The sequence below is a fragment of the Poecile atricapillus genome, chromosome 1 (assembly GCF_030490865.1).
Source record: "Poecile atricapillus isolate bPoeAtr1 chromosome 1, bPoeAtr1.hap1, whole genome shotgun sequence".
Classification (NCBI taxonomy): Eukaryota; Metazoa; Chordata; class Aves; order Passeriformes; family Paridae; genus Poecile; species Poecile atricapillus.
In genome coordinates, this window is record NC_081249.1 from 59,742,689 (window position 1) to 59,757,617 (window position 14,929).

Below are 14,929 nucleotides of genomic sequence, written 5' to 3' on the forward strand. Positions count from 1 at the left end.
CCAGAATGAAAGCAAATGATAGCACGAAACTTGTAACAAGAATCTCAAAAAACAAAGGTGATTTTAACAGAGAAGAGAAAGAAGCAATTGTAAAAAAACAGACCAGAGAAATAAAAAACCAGATCAAACTAAGGCTGTAACTGTACAGAGGACTAGCTATCAGTGATGAAAAGAAATTAAAAAGCAGTACTAAAAGCCTGAGACATGGATCTTCTAGACTGAGAAACACTTAAACATGATGGGAAACAAAATTCCATGAGCAGGGAATTCAGCAGACAACACAACATATTGAGAGCAGCATCTCATTCTGATAGATCAAAGTCAGAGATATAACTGAAGCAAATTACATTTAATTTTGAGGATAACTAATACACCTTTATGACCCAGCACTCTGAATAACATACATGCAGAGCAGGAAAAAAAATAGCGGAAGCTTACATGTGTAATCCTTTCCCTCTAGTTTCTCTGTATCAACTGGACTTGATTCAATACCAGAATCCTGCAGATTTTTATGTAAAGCTGATCTGGCGAGGTTTGGTAAAAATCTAAAAGAAGGAGAATAATAGGGAGGTTGTATTTTAAGGGTTTTTCTTTTTAAAGTTTCCAGTATTTTCTGTAATCTAAAAATCTAAACCTAATGTAATCTGTAAACTAAAATTTAAAATGAAGATTTACTTGAACCTCCAAACCGTGAATGTCTATTCCTTTCACTAAAAGCCTTCTACATTTCAGCTTTTTCCAAGGAGAGGAATTGAGCTTCTTTCTTAGGCAATAAATTACACTTGTGGTGGTGTACTCTTTTTAAAAAGCTTCACTGTCATCAAATATTGCAATAGTGTTGTAATATAAGGTGGTTTAGAACTGGAGGCATGTAATGTCCTCATACCATTGCAAGTTAGAGCCACAACAGAAACAATCGGTTTTTGGAAATACCTTTTCTCATTACTCAATTCACTTGGATCTTAGGTCCCAGAGAGAAAGAGCAAGCACTGAGATGTCTAGAACTAGATCCTTTCAGTTTTCCAAACCTTTTGATAAAAACTTGCTTTCTTTTGAAGATCCCCCAAAAAATCCCCAAACCACAAAAGCCCAAACAATCCAAAACCCACAAAGAAAATCCCAAAGCAAACAAAACCCTCATAACTTTTCTAGAAAGAGCTTTTAGAACTGAAACCAAGTGTCCATGAAACATAAGTCAAACTAGACATTAATATGGCCCTGCTTTGAGTGTTTTTAGACGGTGAAGCAATGCTGATAATGGTGACCTAATTTATATAGTGTAATGACATATCTTCATAAAGATGGGAAAAGCATACCAAGTCCTTTCTATTTACTTTCCAGGTTTGAGAATACCACAGAAATATTTTTAAAGAAATTACCAACTTCAAGGAGCAAGACAGCAATTGCATTACTTACTAAAACACATTAAAAGCTATCTTGCATGTTAGCAACTGACCAAGAAGCCCTCGAACTTCCACCAAAACTAGCAGTTCTACCTGGAAAGGCAGGCTTTATTAACAGCATCATAAAGGCTTTCATCTGGATGTTGTGACAGTCGACGACAAATTCGCAACAGTTGTCGAGTAGATAAAAATGAGGCCAGTGACTGTGCCTGTCAAAAAATACAGGGTAGTTTAATTATTTAATCCGTGTGAGGGATTTAGAGCAAACAAGTCAGGAGAGAAACATAATCCAAAAGGAATTATTTCAACTTTTCTCCTGATTCATAGATGCTTTGTGCCTTCTACAGCAACTCGTGCACTTTAATAGGCAAGCTTGTAATTCTGTATTTTTTGCAGTAAGTCACTGTCATGGAAATCATTATGCCATCAAAAGATTAGCCTTAAAATATCACTTATAAGCAACAGGAAGAAAAAAAGTACTGTGAACTGAATCTTATGTGCAATATAAATCCTAACATGAATATCAGCAATTAAAAGCAGGTTAGCTACTGTGAAAGGATCAACGTGCTAAAAACTCATCTGCTCTTCACAAACTGAACATGAGTTCCACATATAACATTCTGGCAAAAAGGTCTGGCAGGATTCTTAGACATATAAACAAGACAACACTGGGCAGCAGTACGGAGATTGTATCACCTCTGCACACGCCTTGTGGGCGGGCCATTATTGGAACACTGTGTCCTTTGCTGTTGTCTACACGTTAAAACAAATGCTAAAAACTGGACAGGATTCAGCAAAGATTTATAGAAATTATTCAATGCTAGGGAAGGCAGACCTCAAACAAACACAGCAAAATTAAAAAAAAAAACAAACAGAACCACAAAACAAGCAACCATGTATTCAAAGATCTAAAGACTGAGAAAGAAATCATTTTATAATTATATCTACCGGATGAAGGTATCTAATACAAATAGGTTCCTTATTTTAGCAGGAAACACACAACAATGAGTGTGATCTGATAAGTCACGCCATGTTTTGCCTGGGTCAAATGAAATATTTTAATTAGATAATTCAGAATGTTTTGTTTGGGCTTATACAAGTTTATATAAGATTTCTGACTGCATTAAAATTGTCTTAATATATGATGCTGTTTCAATTGGATAAAAAAATCTTGACATTTTAAATCCAGTGGAAAAAAGACATAAAAGCAACACTTAATGAATTTCAGAGCCTTTCTTCCCCTTTATTAATTTTTAAGCATAAGAAATATCTTAACACTAATTCACCAATTCCTTCCCCCCAAAAAACAGTAGTTTTGACAAAAAGGCATTTAAATTTAAAAGAAAAAAAAAAAGTCAGTTCTATGAAATCACACAAAACTTCTTTCAAATGAGAAAGGAAAGAATAATACTTTTTAGCATACCTCTGAGCAATGAACAAAATTATTTAGATTGGGCTAACTGCAAAGATTACTACTCCTGCTCCTCTTGCTTTCACTGACAGAAGATAGTGAAGCAACATCTGAACAACCATGGTTTACAACCCAGCACTGTGAACACTGTGATGCCAATGACAGCATTTCACGTGTTACTTCAAGACCTACTTAGCCATGCCTGAAGCAAGGCCAAGAGGGAAGGGTAAATGTTCTATCCTTACTATTCATAGAGGATAGGCCCATTGAGGAAAAGTTGTATAACAGCTGCATATTTCCAGCTGGTAGTTGAAGGTATTGTCAACAAAATTTCCTCCTCTATTACCTGATTTGTTTGGGATTTTTATATTGAACAACTGCAAACCCAAAATTGTGTTAGTGATAATTTTTAAAATGTTTATCTGAGGCATCTAATTCAACAGGATCTTGATTGTGGTCTCCAATTCTATTGTAAATCAAGCAAACAATTACAATGACGCAGACAACGCCCACAGATTGAACAGTCTACAGGTATTCTATTGTTAACAAAATCACTTTAAACAATGGTTAATATTTCAGGATAATCTCTGGCAGAGACTTATTTACTTAGACAACTCTATAAATAGCCTAATGTACATAAGGCATTAGGCATCCATCTCTCTGCACAGATGTGCTGTTCCCAACATGTCTCATGTCACTGCTGATCTACAAGAATCCTCTCTGGAACCACACTGTGAATAGTTCTCATTCCGTATCACATAATTAATTTAGATATTTCAAAATTCTGTAGGTATCCATATATTTGGAGAAGATTTTTGTGATGATCTATTCAGGCATGGTATCTTTCCAAGTATGTCAAAACCAATATATTTATACATTAGATGTAAGAAGCTCAATTGACAGTCCCAACAGTGTACCTTGAAGTCAATTTTGTACTTACTTTTTTAAGCTCAAAAGAACATAACAGCCTCTCTCAACTTCTTAAATAGTAAAACTATAAAAATTATTATCCATGTTAAAATTATGAAAACTAAAAACAATGGATTAAATTTGTGTACCATTTAAGCTGGTACTGCTGGATTCCACTAAAAATGTTTTTACACTTTACTTATATTGAAGGCATGCTGTGTTTTAGCTGCCATAGCAATAATTTATTTTTCTTCTCACTGTGATTTAACTGTGCATTTTTAAAGAATTCTGTGGTCACTTGGTCAGCAGAACCTATTCTTCTTGACATTACTTCTTTAATAGAATACCCTATAGCAGCAATGCAGCCAGGAGTTCTGAAGCTTTCTATTTTCTGAATCTCTGCTGCTGCCCATTGTCATTTTCTAATTACTACGTAGCTCCTATGGCCCAAAAAGCCCCAATAACTTCAGCTATCAATTTGCCAATTACTAAAGTGAAGTAACAAAAAAATACCTGAACACAGGTGATTATATCCACACACATCCAAAATGCACCTCAGCATGTTTCACTGTGAGACACGCACCTAAAATCGCTGACATGTGTTTTGTTCTTGATTCTCTGGGATTAGTGCAAATTCCTAAAACTTATGGAGCTTCCAAACACATACATCATAAATCAAAGAAGTTTATAGTATGCAGCACAGTAATTGCCAGCAATAGCTTTCTGGGGATGGTTTTCCAATTAGGCAGCCTTTGAAATAACACTATAGCTTAGCACATTTCACCTAGCCTTTGTTAAGACAGTCGCAGCAGGAGATAGTAAATTCAAAGAGAAAAAAGAAAAAAAAAAGGCTCACGGTGGCATCATTTGTCTCCCGAAGCTTGTGTGTTACTGACAACAACTTTTCCACAGCAACACTGGGTACATTTGGAATCTGGTTGAAAGAAAAACAATATTAATCTTACTGCAAGATATTCAAGTTCCACATATGCAATAACCATAGAGTTGCCAGAGTTGCTTTATGAGAAAGAGTATTTTTTTTATTACAGCAGCATTTAATATTAAAATAAGAATTATGCCATTAGAAGATAAGCAGGTATGTTGCTTTGATAAGCTTTGAAAATCAGCTCCTTTATGCTACACTGAAATAGCAATGTATTTTAGATGTAGCAAATAATTCTGTTCAGTAAGCAATAGCCAGTAAGTGCATAAAGTACTGAATGTACTTACCATTTGTTTAATAACTTCAATTTCTTCACTCTTGCTTAAAGATTGAACATTATGAAAAAGAAACAGTGTCAAAAACTCTGGACCCAGCCATTGTTGGGTACTACTTCCAATGACAGGAGGTTCTGCTAAGACCACTATTCTGAAAGAAGGATGGATAGGAAAGATAGACCTGCAAAAAAAAGAGTTTAAAAATGCATTACCTGGCTTAATTAAGGAATGAATATCAGATTTAATATTTACAACTGATGAAAAAAAATATAAATTACTGTACTGAAACATATCATAGTATATGCAGATCATTTGCAATGCAAATTTATTTTTTAAAAAAATATGCAGGCTGCATAAAGTACCTTGAATTTTTTAAACTTGTTCATTTTTTTATGCTCAGAAGTGTACCCAAATCTCTTCATCTACAACAGGACCTGTATGCCTCAAGATGGACAAATATCTGAAATGGGCACATCTCACTCATTTAATGGACTTTTACAAATGCTTTACCTAGAACTGGGTATCTCACAGTCAACTCAGGGACAAAAGAAGACCTACCAGAGCTGCAGTAATGAGTAACTTCTTTTACTGAATTAGACTGACAGACAGGATGACACTGTAGAGATTTGCCTACATACTGTGAAGAGCTGAATTTAGTAACAGTTTAGGAACATGCCCTTACAGATGCTCTTTGTGGTCCTTGGATTAATATGTCTAACTTCATAACACTCCTGAAAGTTATGCTTCAAAGACCAAACCAATCACTTCACTCCTGGCTTGTTTTAGTCAGCATGAGGAGACAGGTCTCTCCAGTGGAAGATTAAGACTTACAAGAACTTCAGAATTGCCATCCTGGCTCCTTAAATCAACCAAGAACAAAAGTCTAGCTACAACCAGTAGTCTGTCCCCCTCATATTCTTCCAGTTCCCCTCAACCATAACTTCAAAGTCATTATAGGATAGATCTTGCTTTAATTTCTCTTTGCCCAAAAAATTTTTCTAATACCGTTCTGAACTTTGCTTCTTCATCCTATCTGCCCCCACAGCTTCCTGTGAAAAAACATGTGCTGTTCCCAGCTGTAAAAGGTACTTCTATTATTATTGGTTTTTAAATCTTTATGGGACTGACCTCCTAGCCTAAGTCAGTGTTTCTCAGTTCTCACTTGAGGATTTGGTAACTAACAATCTTGACTCTACTGAAGATAATGTGAACTTTCAACAAAAACTTAAATATACTTTTAGATGTGTATGTTAGGGCACTGAAAAACTGCTGCCTTGGATTTTGATATCTTTGTCTTCTCTGCATCTTTTGTATCCCTTATGTCTGTAATATTTTCAGGTCCTTTGACTGGGAACTCATTGGTACTCATTAATCACCACACCTGCAAGATCACAGCATCACAGATTAGTGAATAGTCTGAGCTGAAAGCAACCCAGAAGGATCATCAAGTCCAACTCTTAAGTGAACGACCCACACAGAGATCAGACCTGTTATTAGCACCATGTTTTGACCAACTGAGATGATCTCCAGAAGCAGCAGAAACAATAGAGTAACACATCACATACAAAAGCCAATCAAATTTTGTTCAAGAAGGGCCTGTTTTCAACTGATTTTACAGTACTCTTATTAAAATAGAGGATGTTCATTTGGAAAAAGCAAGTGAAATTTGATTAGGCAGTTTCTATTGCTGTTACCATGTCATTTTACATACAAATTACTGAAGACATAAATTAACAAACCTACTGCAATGTTGGCTCATCTGTACATCACAATACACCTCTGATACAACAGGACAATTACAGCATTCTCTTGTATCAAAGCAAACAAAAGTGGTGGTATGAGTTACTCTCAGCTGAAAGTCATAAGCCTAGAAGCTACTCCCTAATTGATAAAAATAGAACTAGACATCTGAAAACATCACATGAAAGAGGAACCAATGGGAATGTCAGTGTCACTAAGCATAAAAGAAGGTCAGGGAACAGTTGGGAATTAGCCAGCTTTATTATAGAAGAAAACATTTCCTAGATAGAATAAATACATATACTTTCAGACTTCCCTAACATTACTAAGTAAAAAAGCAACCCTCATCCAGACATTCATCAAATACTGGCCCTTCTGCAATACCATAAGAGAACACAAGAAAGAGTCAACTTTTCAGGTGAAGGAATCTTATTTCTTTTGTATAATTTCCTGGTAAAGGAATCACATTTAATTTGTATCACTTCCTAGTCATTACCCTGAATGGGCTTGGTGGGGACAGCCAGGGAGGGCACGGAAAGAAGTGGGAGGAGAGGAGATGCAAAGTCAGGGCAAGCTAATTTGGTGATACCAGTTCAATTCACTGATGTGCTCTCTAGACGTGGACATCACTGCTGCAGGTTTCCAGGCTGTAAACACGAATAAACCTATTTGGCTATTTCAAAAGCCTATTGTTTGAAGTGATGTTTGCAATGCTGAAAATGTCAGGCTAAGTATACTATTAAACAAATACCATAAATGACTCAGTTCTGCAGTGCTCTGTAAGTTCCCATCTTCCATCAGCACAACTGAAGAGCTTCGAAGTTGTTCCATCACATTACAGATCAAGACTCAAAAAGAATACAATAAGGAGAGCTCCTACGTGGAGCTGTATTTCACAGAAAAGAGATCTTTGATATGACAAGAAATCTCATGGGTTTTACAGATGAAGACAAAGTAAAGTGTATCTTGTTAAAAACTTGGTATCTTTTAAATTAATGAGCCTCAAACACAGGGAGAAAATTCAATGTTAACTGATTAATGCATAGAGTCTCTATCCTCTCTATTAAACATTTACTGACAATACAGGCAGCAAAGCACTCTCCTAATAAAATGAGTGTCCTTCTTTTGACATCACTGTTTAATTTCAGCCAAGGATTACCACCATTGCTCTTAAAAAAAAAAGTCATACACATTGATCAGGGTGATTGTAAGGAAAGATTTTCTTGTTATTGACCATGATTCTGAGCAATTGAAGCTTCTCATTAAAAAAAATAGAATAAAATAAAATGCAGAACAGCATTTCTAATGCCACTTTTTGTAAGATCAAACTATTTTTGGTTATCTCTTCCTGTAATATGATTTAATAAACCTCATTTTCTATCAATTTTTTTTAAGTTGGGAGTTATTGTAACACTAGGATCAAAATGACCTGTTGTTACTTTCATGCTGTTTCTTTTAAATTCCACCACAGTCTAGCATTAACAGATGACTTTATCTTAAAATTCACTAAACTGGAAAAAAGCCAAACCCCTAAACAACAAATGAAGTAAAACCTAAAAAATGTAAGCAATTAAAAATTGTACTGCTGGTTGAATTCACACCCTGCCACAGTTCATATTTGTCTTATGTACTGTACATTCCCTTCCAACCTAACCACATAGAAAAGAATCCACTGTCTGCAATGCTTTAAAACCACCCATGCATTATGAGAGACTTCTTTTAGTTTTTGAACTATCCTACTATGCACCTACTCCTAGATTTTCCTGTAATAGCTGCCTTTCTGCTCCCCACACCAAGAACTTAGCATTAGTGTGTGTTGAGGGAGTATATCCACACAAACAAGTTAAATACTGCATCCTGAGACAAACAAACACTCCACTGCTTGATTGGTAAAGACTGTGTGCTTTCACAGTATCTGTCTCTGGGAATTAATGGATAATTACAGAAGAAATTCTATGCAGAAATCTTGGATATGCACACTACGTGGACACACTTTCTCTTACTCTCTGAACTTGTTCAGGGAAATGAATCATGCAATCATTAAATGAATAAGGTATCAGCAGCTATCATTTCCTTCTATGTAAAATATCTTTAAGGACCATCTGTCACTTTCTCAAGGGCAGTTTTTTTTCTCCTCCTTAAACTCAGAAACATTAATTCTTAGTTTCCTCAGAGGTGCGAATGTGCTCTATGACCATTTGCTAACTTAACTTTACAGCCAAACTGGCATAATAAAAAATATAGGAAAAAAGATTCTGTGGCCATCACTAGTTACTTTGTAGCTTAAAGACTTTCAGCAGGCCAAGGAGTATCCCAAAATGTCCCAAGAGCAATGCAGTGCTTGCATTTGTCACTCCCGAGAGAGCTATTGTACCCACCAGCCTGAAGCCCTTCTTAGAAAAATGCAAATTTTTCTATAAGTATGGATATGTAATGAAATAATAGTGAACATACTATTCAATGACAATAATTAACCTAATTTAAAATCAGAATATATTTTATTAGCTCTTACAAAAGTAATAAAACTTCGAAACGTTGTCAAAAATATAACTTACTAATAATAGTGCTCTAATCTGCAAAAACTGAAAACAAACTGGAAACCAAACCATACTTTCCTCTTTGTCCAGCAGCTCTAATAACACCATCATGGTTTAAGTACATTCACATTCTCTGCTGCAATACTGTTTGTACTTGTACACTGAGGCATGTGATTTCTCTAGATCACAGTATGATCTGAAATACCATCCCTTAAGTAAAAAAACCCAAGCAAGCCTCTTGATCCTCTTCTTCTTTCTCTTCTACTACACGTATGTGTATTCTGACTATTGAAGCACTAATGATTAAAGGCATGAAAACTTCAGAAACATACTAATATTCCCTTACTAGAAAATTAGGTACAAAATGTGTCACTCCAACATTGCAAATTCAGTCCCAACAAAACTGAGAATGACATATATATTCCACAGGCCTGGCAAAAAGCAGTTGCACTGAAATTACTTGAGTCAAATCCAGAAAATCTGGATAAGTAAAGCTGCCTTTTATTTTCAGAAATCTAGCTAAAACCACTAGTCACAGTCACCAGCATGCAGGAAGAGAGACATCTCTCATCAATATGGAAAGCATCTCCCAGCTGCAATTTAGGTAAGAATTTACCCAACCAATCTGCTGATAAATTCATATTACAACACACTCTATGTAGCTTCTTCAAAGACAATATAATGCAGGCAAAGATTGTGATTAAAATCTGTGATTAAATCAGCTGTCAGTACCTCAGGTATGATTTGATGGATTAATTCTGCTGGATTCTGCAACACTGGAAGGTACCGAAGTTTATGATGACTGGTAACTAATGCTGAAAAGGATGAGTAGCAAGGGTGAATACAGTCCTGGAATCAACCAGCAATTACTGACATTGCATCTTGAAGTCAGTTAAAAGGCAGTGATGTTTGCAGAATATGGAAGGCACCAAAACCAGGATGAGGTCCTGGAACACTTTCAGTTCCTCAAGGGCTGATGAGAACAGTACCCTCTCTATAGAGGAGTCATCCGTGATGCCGAAGAGGCCCAAAGCCAATACCAAAGAAGAAGTTACACGTTTGCTTTACTTTAACCTAACTTCTTTAAATAAGTCATCACAGAAAAAAAGGGCAGATTGAACACTTCACCTAGGAGGTAAGGATTCTCAGCAAAATGGACTCCAAATAATTCAGGAGCAAGAATTTTCATCTGCATCCAAGATAGTGACAAATGGTCACACTGAGCTTCCAGGTATAAGAATGCCTACACAGTGGGGTATCTGTTTCTAAGACCAAGTACTAATCTGAAATAAGTTCTTGTCTAGTACAACAGACACCCTTTGCTTATGGATTAGAGAGTGAAAGTTCACTGTCAGTCAAACAGAAAATTAAGAGCTTAGCAAATCAGAAACATTATATTACATATTATTCAGGTGGCCAGATAAAAGCAGCACATCAAGATGTAAAGGAAAGAGAGACAGTCTCTCAAGGAAAACAAAAAAAAAATCCCAACTTTTGGAGCCTCCAATGTAGCCAAAAGCAATGCACAATTACCACTGAACAGATGAACCAAAAGGTTACTCAATGAGGCTGAAAAGGAAAGTAGATACAGAGGCAACACAAAAGAGAAGGGTCTGCAGAACAATCATTAAAGAAGACAGCTTGGACAGTGCTTATGGGTCTAACAGATAATGAAGATTAAAGGGAGCCCACTGCCAAAACAGCCATTGTTAGAGCAAAAAAGGACATGCAGGATCCAGATGTAAATCTCTGTTCTTGTGAGATTTGATCCACTAGGAGTGGGAGCTCTGAAGATGAATGTGTGATGAACCGTCCAGGTTTTTGGAGTATATTGTCAATAAACTAAAGGGTACTAGGCAAAACAGTACAGCCACTGCAATTCTGTTTGAAAGCACCTTGGACAAGACCATGAACATAGAGCAAAGAGGACACTGGCACAACAGATATATTTCGTATTACAAAGTCTGATGCAAAGTTGGGATACCATCCCAGATGGGCCCTTGGAGCTTTTTTCTGCTCTTTTCTAAGTCTGTGCTTAAAATCTTGATAAATAGAACACTTCCCTGATGTATAGTTTTTCACTCAAATAAAACAAATGCAGAAAATGACCATCTAGCTAGGTGTATGGCCTCTGAAGACTGGATAGAATTTGAAACAAGTAGGTTTAGAATGAAGTTTAAGTATTTTGTTGGTTTTGTAGGGACAGTTCTTGCCTTTTTTTTTTAAACCCACTGTATTTTGATTGAAAAGGGAACCAGAAATATGGAAACAACTACTAAGTAAAAGAAAAGCAGCTTTTCTAAAGGGTGGACTGTGGAGGTCAAAGAAAAAAATCAGATTCAGCAAGATAAATGAGAGAAAATATGTGGCACATCGTGAATGCACACCTGCTATAAACCCATTAGGCCTCTTCAAAGTTCAGACACACACATACCCTGCACATAAATATGAGCATGGACATCAGACATAAAATTTCAACTGCCTTTTCAGTGGTTAGATCCATTTCAGAATCACAATATGTTTAGCTCCTTATATATTACTGAATATTAGATTGCATTTGTTCTGACATACAACCACCAATATCCCTCCCTTTAACTAAAATCGGTCAGCAGTGTTTGATCATGTATCAGGTATGGCCCCAGACGACTAGAAGACGTTTCTAGCTGTGGAATGTATCTAGCAGACAAGTGGAAGTAAAGGAACAAAGAGAATAAGCATAATGGGTCCCAACCCATCCTTAGGATTTCCTGCCCCATATTAGTTGTAAATTAAATACCAGCTTTCTAGCTCATGAGGCAAAAGAAAATAACAAGTAGTATTTAACTTGAATTTAGCTGTCTTTTCCAAGACTTTTAATAAAATGCTCCAAAATTAAGTACTATATAGCTTTATATCTATTTTTGTACCTACTTAGAATTTCTCTTTAATTTCTAACTCCTTCTCTTAAAGGATATTGCATGTTTTCCTTTTAGTTCAAGCACTCTAAACAGGATATGATTTTGCCATACCACATAAAGAAATCGAGCTCAGGAGGAACCTGATGTTTGAAAGATGTTTCTCTTAACAATTAGAAGGAATCAGTTAAATAGAAAAGCATTTTGCATTGTTTTTATTAGAAAAAAAATTTGTAAAATTGAAATGTTTGCATTCTATAGTCTTAGATGATACTTTACCTTTCCTGTAGTTTCTCATCAGAGAGCTGCAATTCTTCTTTTAAGTTTTGGTATCTATCTTCCCGTAACAATCTGGTACCATCATAGAGAGTCAGTTCTCTGTCCTGTATTAATCTGAAAATAAAGAATAAGCTCTATCTTGCCTTTGATTAATTTTTGTAATACATATAACAACTAAGGGTGCTTTCAGAAGCAATCTCAGTTAACTTATGCCTCAGTAAAAAGAAAAAATGCTACCAACTCAAGATGCATCCAGGCATGGAGGTAAAATAACATACGTAAGTTTTAGCACGTAGTCAGTCAACTTAAGTTTAAATGCATATGGTAAGAACATGAAAAACAAAATAATCTGTCTTGCCAGTGGAGTGTGCATAAATAGCATGAAACTGGTTTTTTGTTATGCTTGTACCAAGTAATATACTTTTATTTCTTGAAATGCTATCTTTCAGCTGGCTTTAATGATTAACATACATACAGACCCAGCTTTTATTTTGTGATATGTCAAGTTGATTAGCTATAATGTATGCAAATGTGAGAACTAAAAATCAGAAAGGAACACTAAAGAGATGGAAAAGCAAAAAAACAGGCAAGTATAAATCTCTGTTCTGTCCTTCTGCAGATATATATAATAAAAGAAGAAAATTATTTTGCTACAGCCTGCTTTTAAAGCTCACGGTGTCCTTTGATTTGCAAAAGGCAGTATATTATGCATACTTATGAAATGGCATAAGTATTTGACCTGACAGTATAAATAATTATTAACATATTATTTGCTATTACTGCTTTGCAAAGTTCAATTTATTTTTTATTGAATTATGAAATAATGTTTAGAAAGAGATCTTTGCAATCAATATAAAGTATGTTGTGTGTAACATATTTTATACTATAACATGCTTGTTTAGAAGCAGAATGCACTCAAAGTGTTTCAAATGTTTTCTGACATCTTTTAAAAACTGTTTTAAAAAATGTTTTAAAACTGATGCACAAATACTACTAATTTTTAGATTTCATAATCGTAGAATAAAATCTAGCTCATTCCAAAATTCAGACTGACATACTTCATTTACAACAGACTGAAATTTCCTGTATTATTTTAGGCTTACAAAAAATTAAATAATTTCTTCTGCTCCTAAGTAAAAAAATGAGCACTATATATTCTATGAAACTTCAATGCTCAGCTTGATCTTTATGGTATCCATGAAGTTCCAAAGCCATATTCACCAGCAGGAACTTAAGGTCTCAGTATGCACGCTCTCAATACACACATCACATACACTCAACTTATCCAAGCTCACATCCTGACCTTTGGAGCACAGCTAGAGTGCCTGGGTTAATTCGATGAATGCCATCAAGAAGAACAAGCTTCCCTTCCAGAGCTGCAGTGACAAGCGGCGATGGTCTCCAAGCAGTGTCTCCATTCGGAAGAGTGTACCTTTGCTGTAGCAAATCTCTAGCTGTCATATCCTGTAAGAATCAGTCCATCAGAAGAATATATTTAAGATCTGTTCTTTTAATTTCTGAATACATGCTTTCTCGTTAAAAAAAAATGCACTTTGTTCTTCCCAAGAATATAGGCAGATTAGCAGGAAATATTCAATTACTTTTCCAAAGAGTATTAGAAATACACACACAAATCTACTCACAAAATGCTAAATAGTCTTTGGAAGTTCTAGGCTTGCCAATATCACCTCTTCAAAACAAGAACTAAAGCTTTTCTCTCTCCTGCCCCTTCAACACAACACAAGTATATGGCAACTTGTACACAGCCCTGTGTACAGAAGGGGGCAGCAATTTACACCTGGAGCAAAAAGAATAATTTATTTCATATGGAAGCCACCTGAAAAAGCAAAGATTTTATCATTAATTTTGAACACAAACCAGCATGACATTCCACCTCTCAGCAGGAAAATGCAGTGTAAGCATCAGAGAATAATGAACAGGGTAAGAAAGAAGCCCGTAACAATTTTTATCAAAAGTACATAGCCTATTACAAAATAATGCTCAAGGAATAAAACCAAAGACAAAATCTAGCATATCCTTCAGCACACATATTGCAATGTTCCATTACAACAGGTAAGCAATAGAGAAACAAAGATATAATGGTAATTTTGTGACCTGGAAGACTAAATTCCTTCCTCAGGCTGTGCTGTGATCACAACCCAAAATCAGATAAAAACATATTTTCTACTGTAATTGTAGCTTTTGCATATGTCTTTTTCACAACTATAAACCTTTTGAACTTTAAAAAATAAAAATAGAATAGATTACGTCATATGGCCTGAATCACTTCCTTTTTCTACATTTCCTTAAAAGCCCTAAAATAACAAGACAAAGCCTGGTTCCTTCAGTGTTTCCACATTTATCTAATTTTAAGTCTCACATTCAAATCTACAAAACCATACTGTATTTTCATTGTTGAATTTCTATAGTTTTGCCGTGTTCACTCTTTTCTATTTTATTAATGCATTAGACATGAAACATTTTTATAGAACAGAGAGAAAAATGTGGGTTTAGGACTTAAGAACTGTGCACTCAGCA

At 35.5% G+C, this 14,929-nt stretch overlaps 1 protein-coding gene across 1 annotated transcript in view; it reads right to left on the reverse strand.

Moving 5' to 3' along the window:
- Positions 1–14,929, reverse strand: part of VWA8 (von Willebrand factor A domain containing 8) — a 179,197-nt gene that overhangs the window by 111,290 nt on the left and 52,978 nt on the right. Inside the window, exons 13-18 of the mRNA XM_058826255.1 lie at positions 13,695–13,855; positions 12,392–12,505; positions 4,954–5,122; positions 4,580–4,657; positions 1,497–1,612; positions 439–545 (exon numbers count right to left, since the gene is read on the reverse strand). Of these exons, the coding sequence (XP_058682238.1) occupies positions 439–545; positions 1,497–1,612; positions 4,580–4,657; positions 4,954–5,122; positions 12,392–12,505; positions 13,695–13,855 (745 nt within the window). The remainder of the gene's footprint in view (positions 1–438; positions 546–1,496; positions 1,613–4,579; positions 4,658–4,953; positions 5,123–12,391; positions 12,506–13,694; positions 13,856–14,929) is intronic.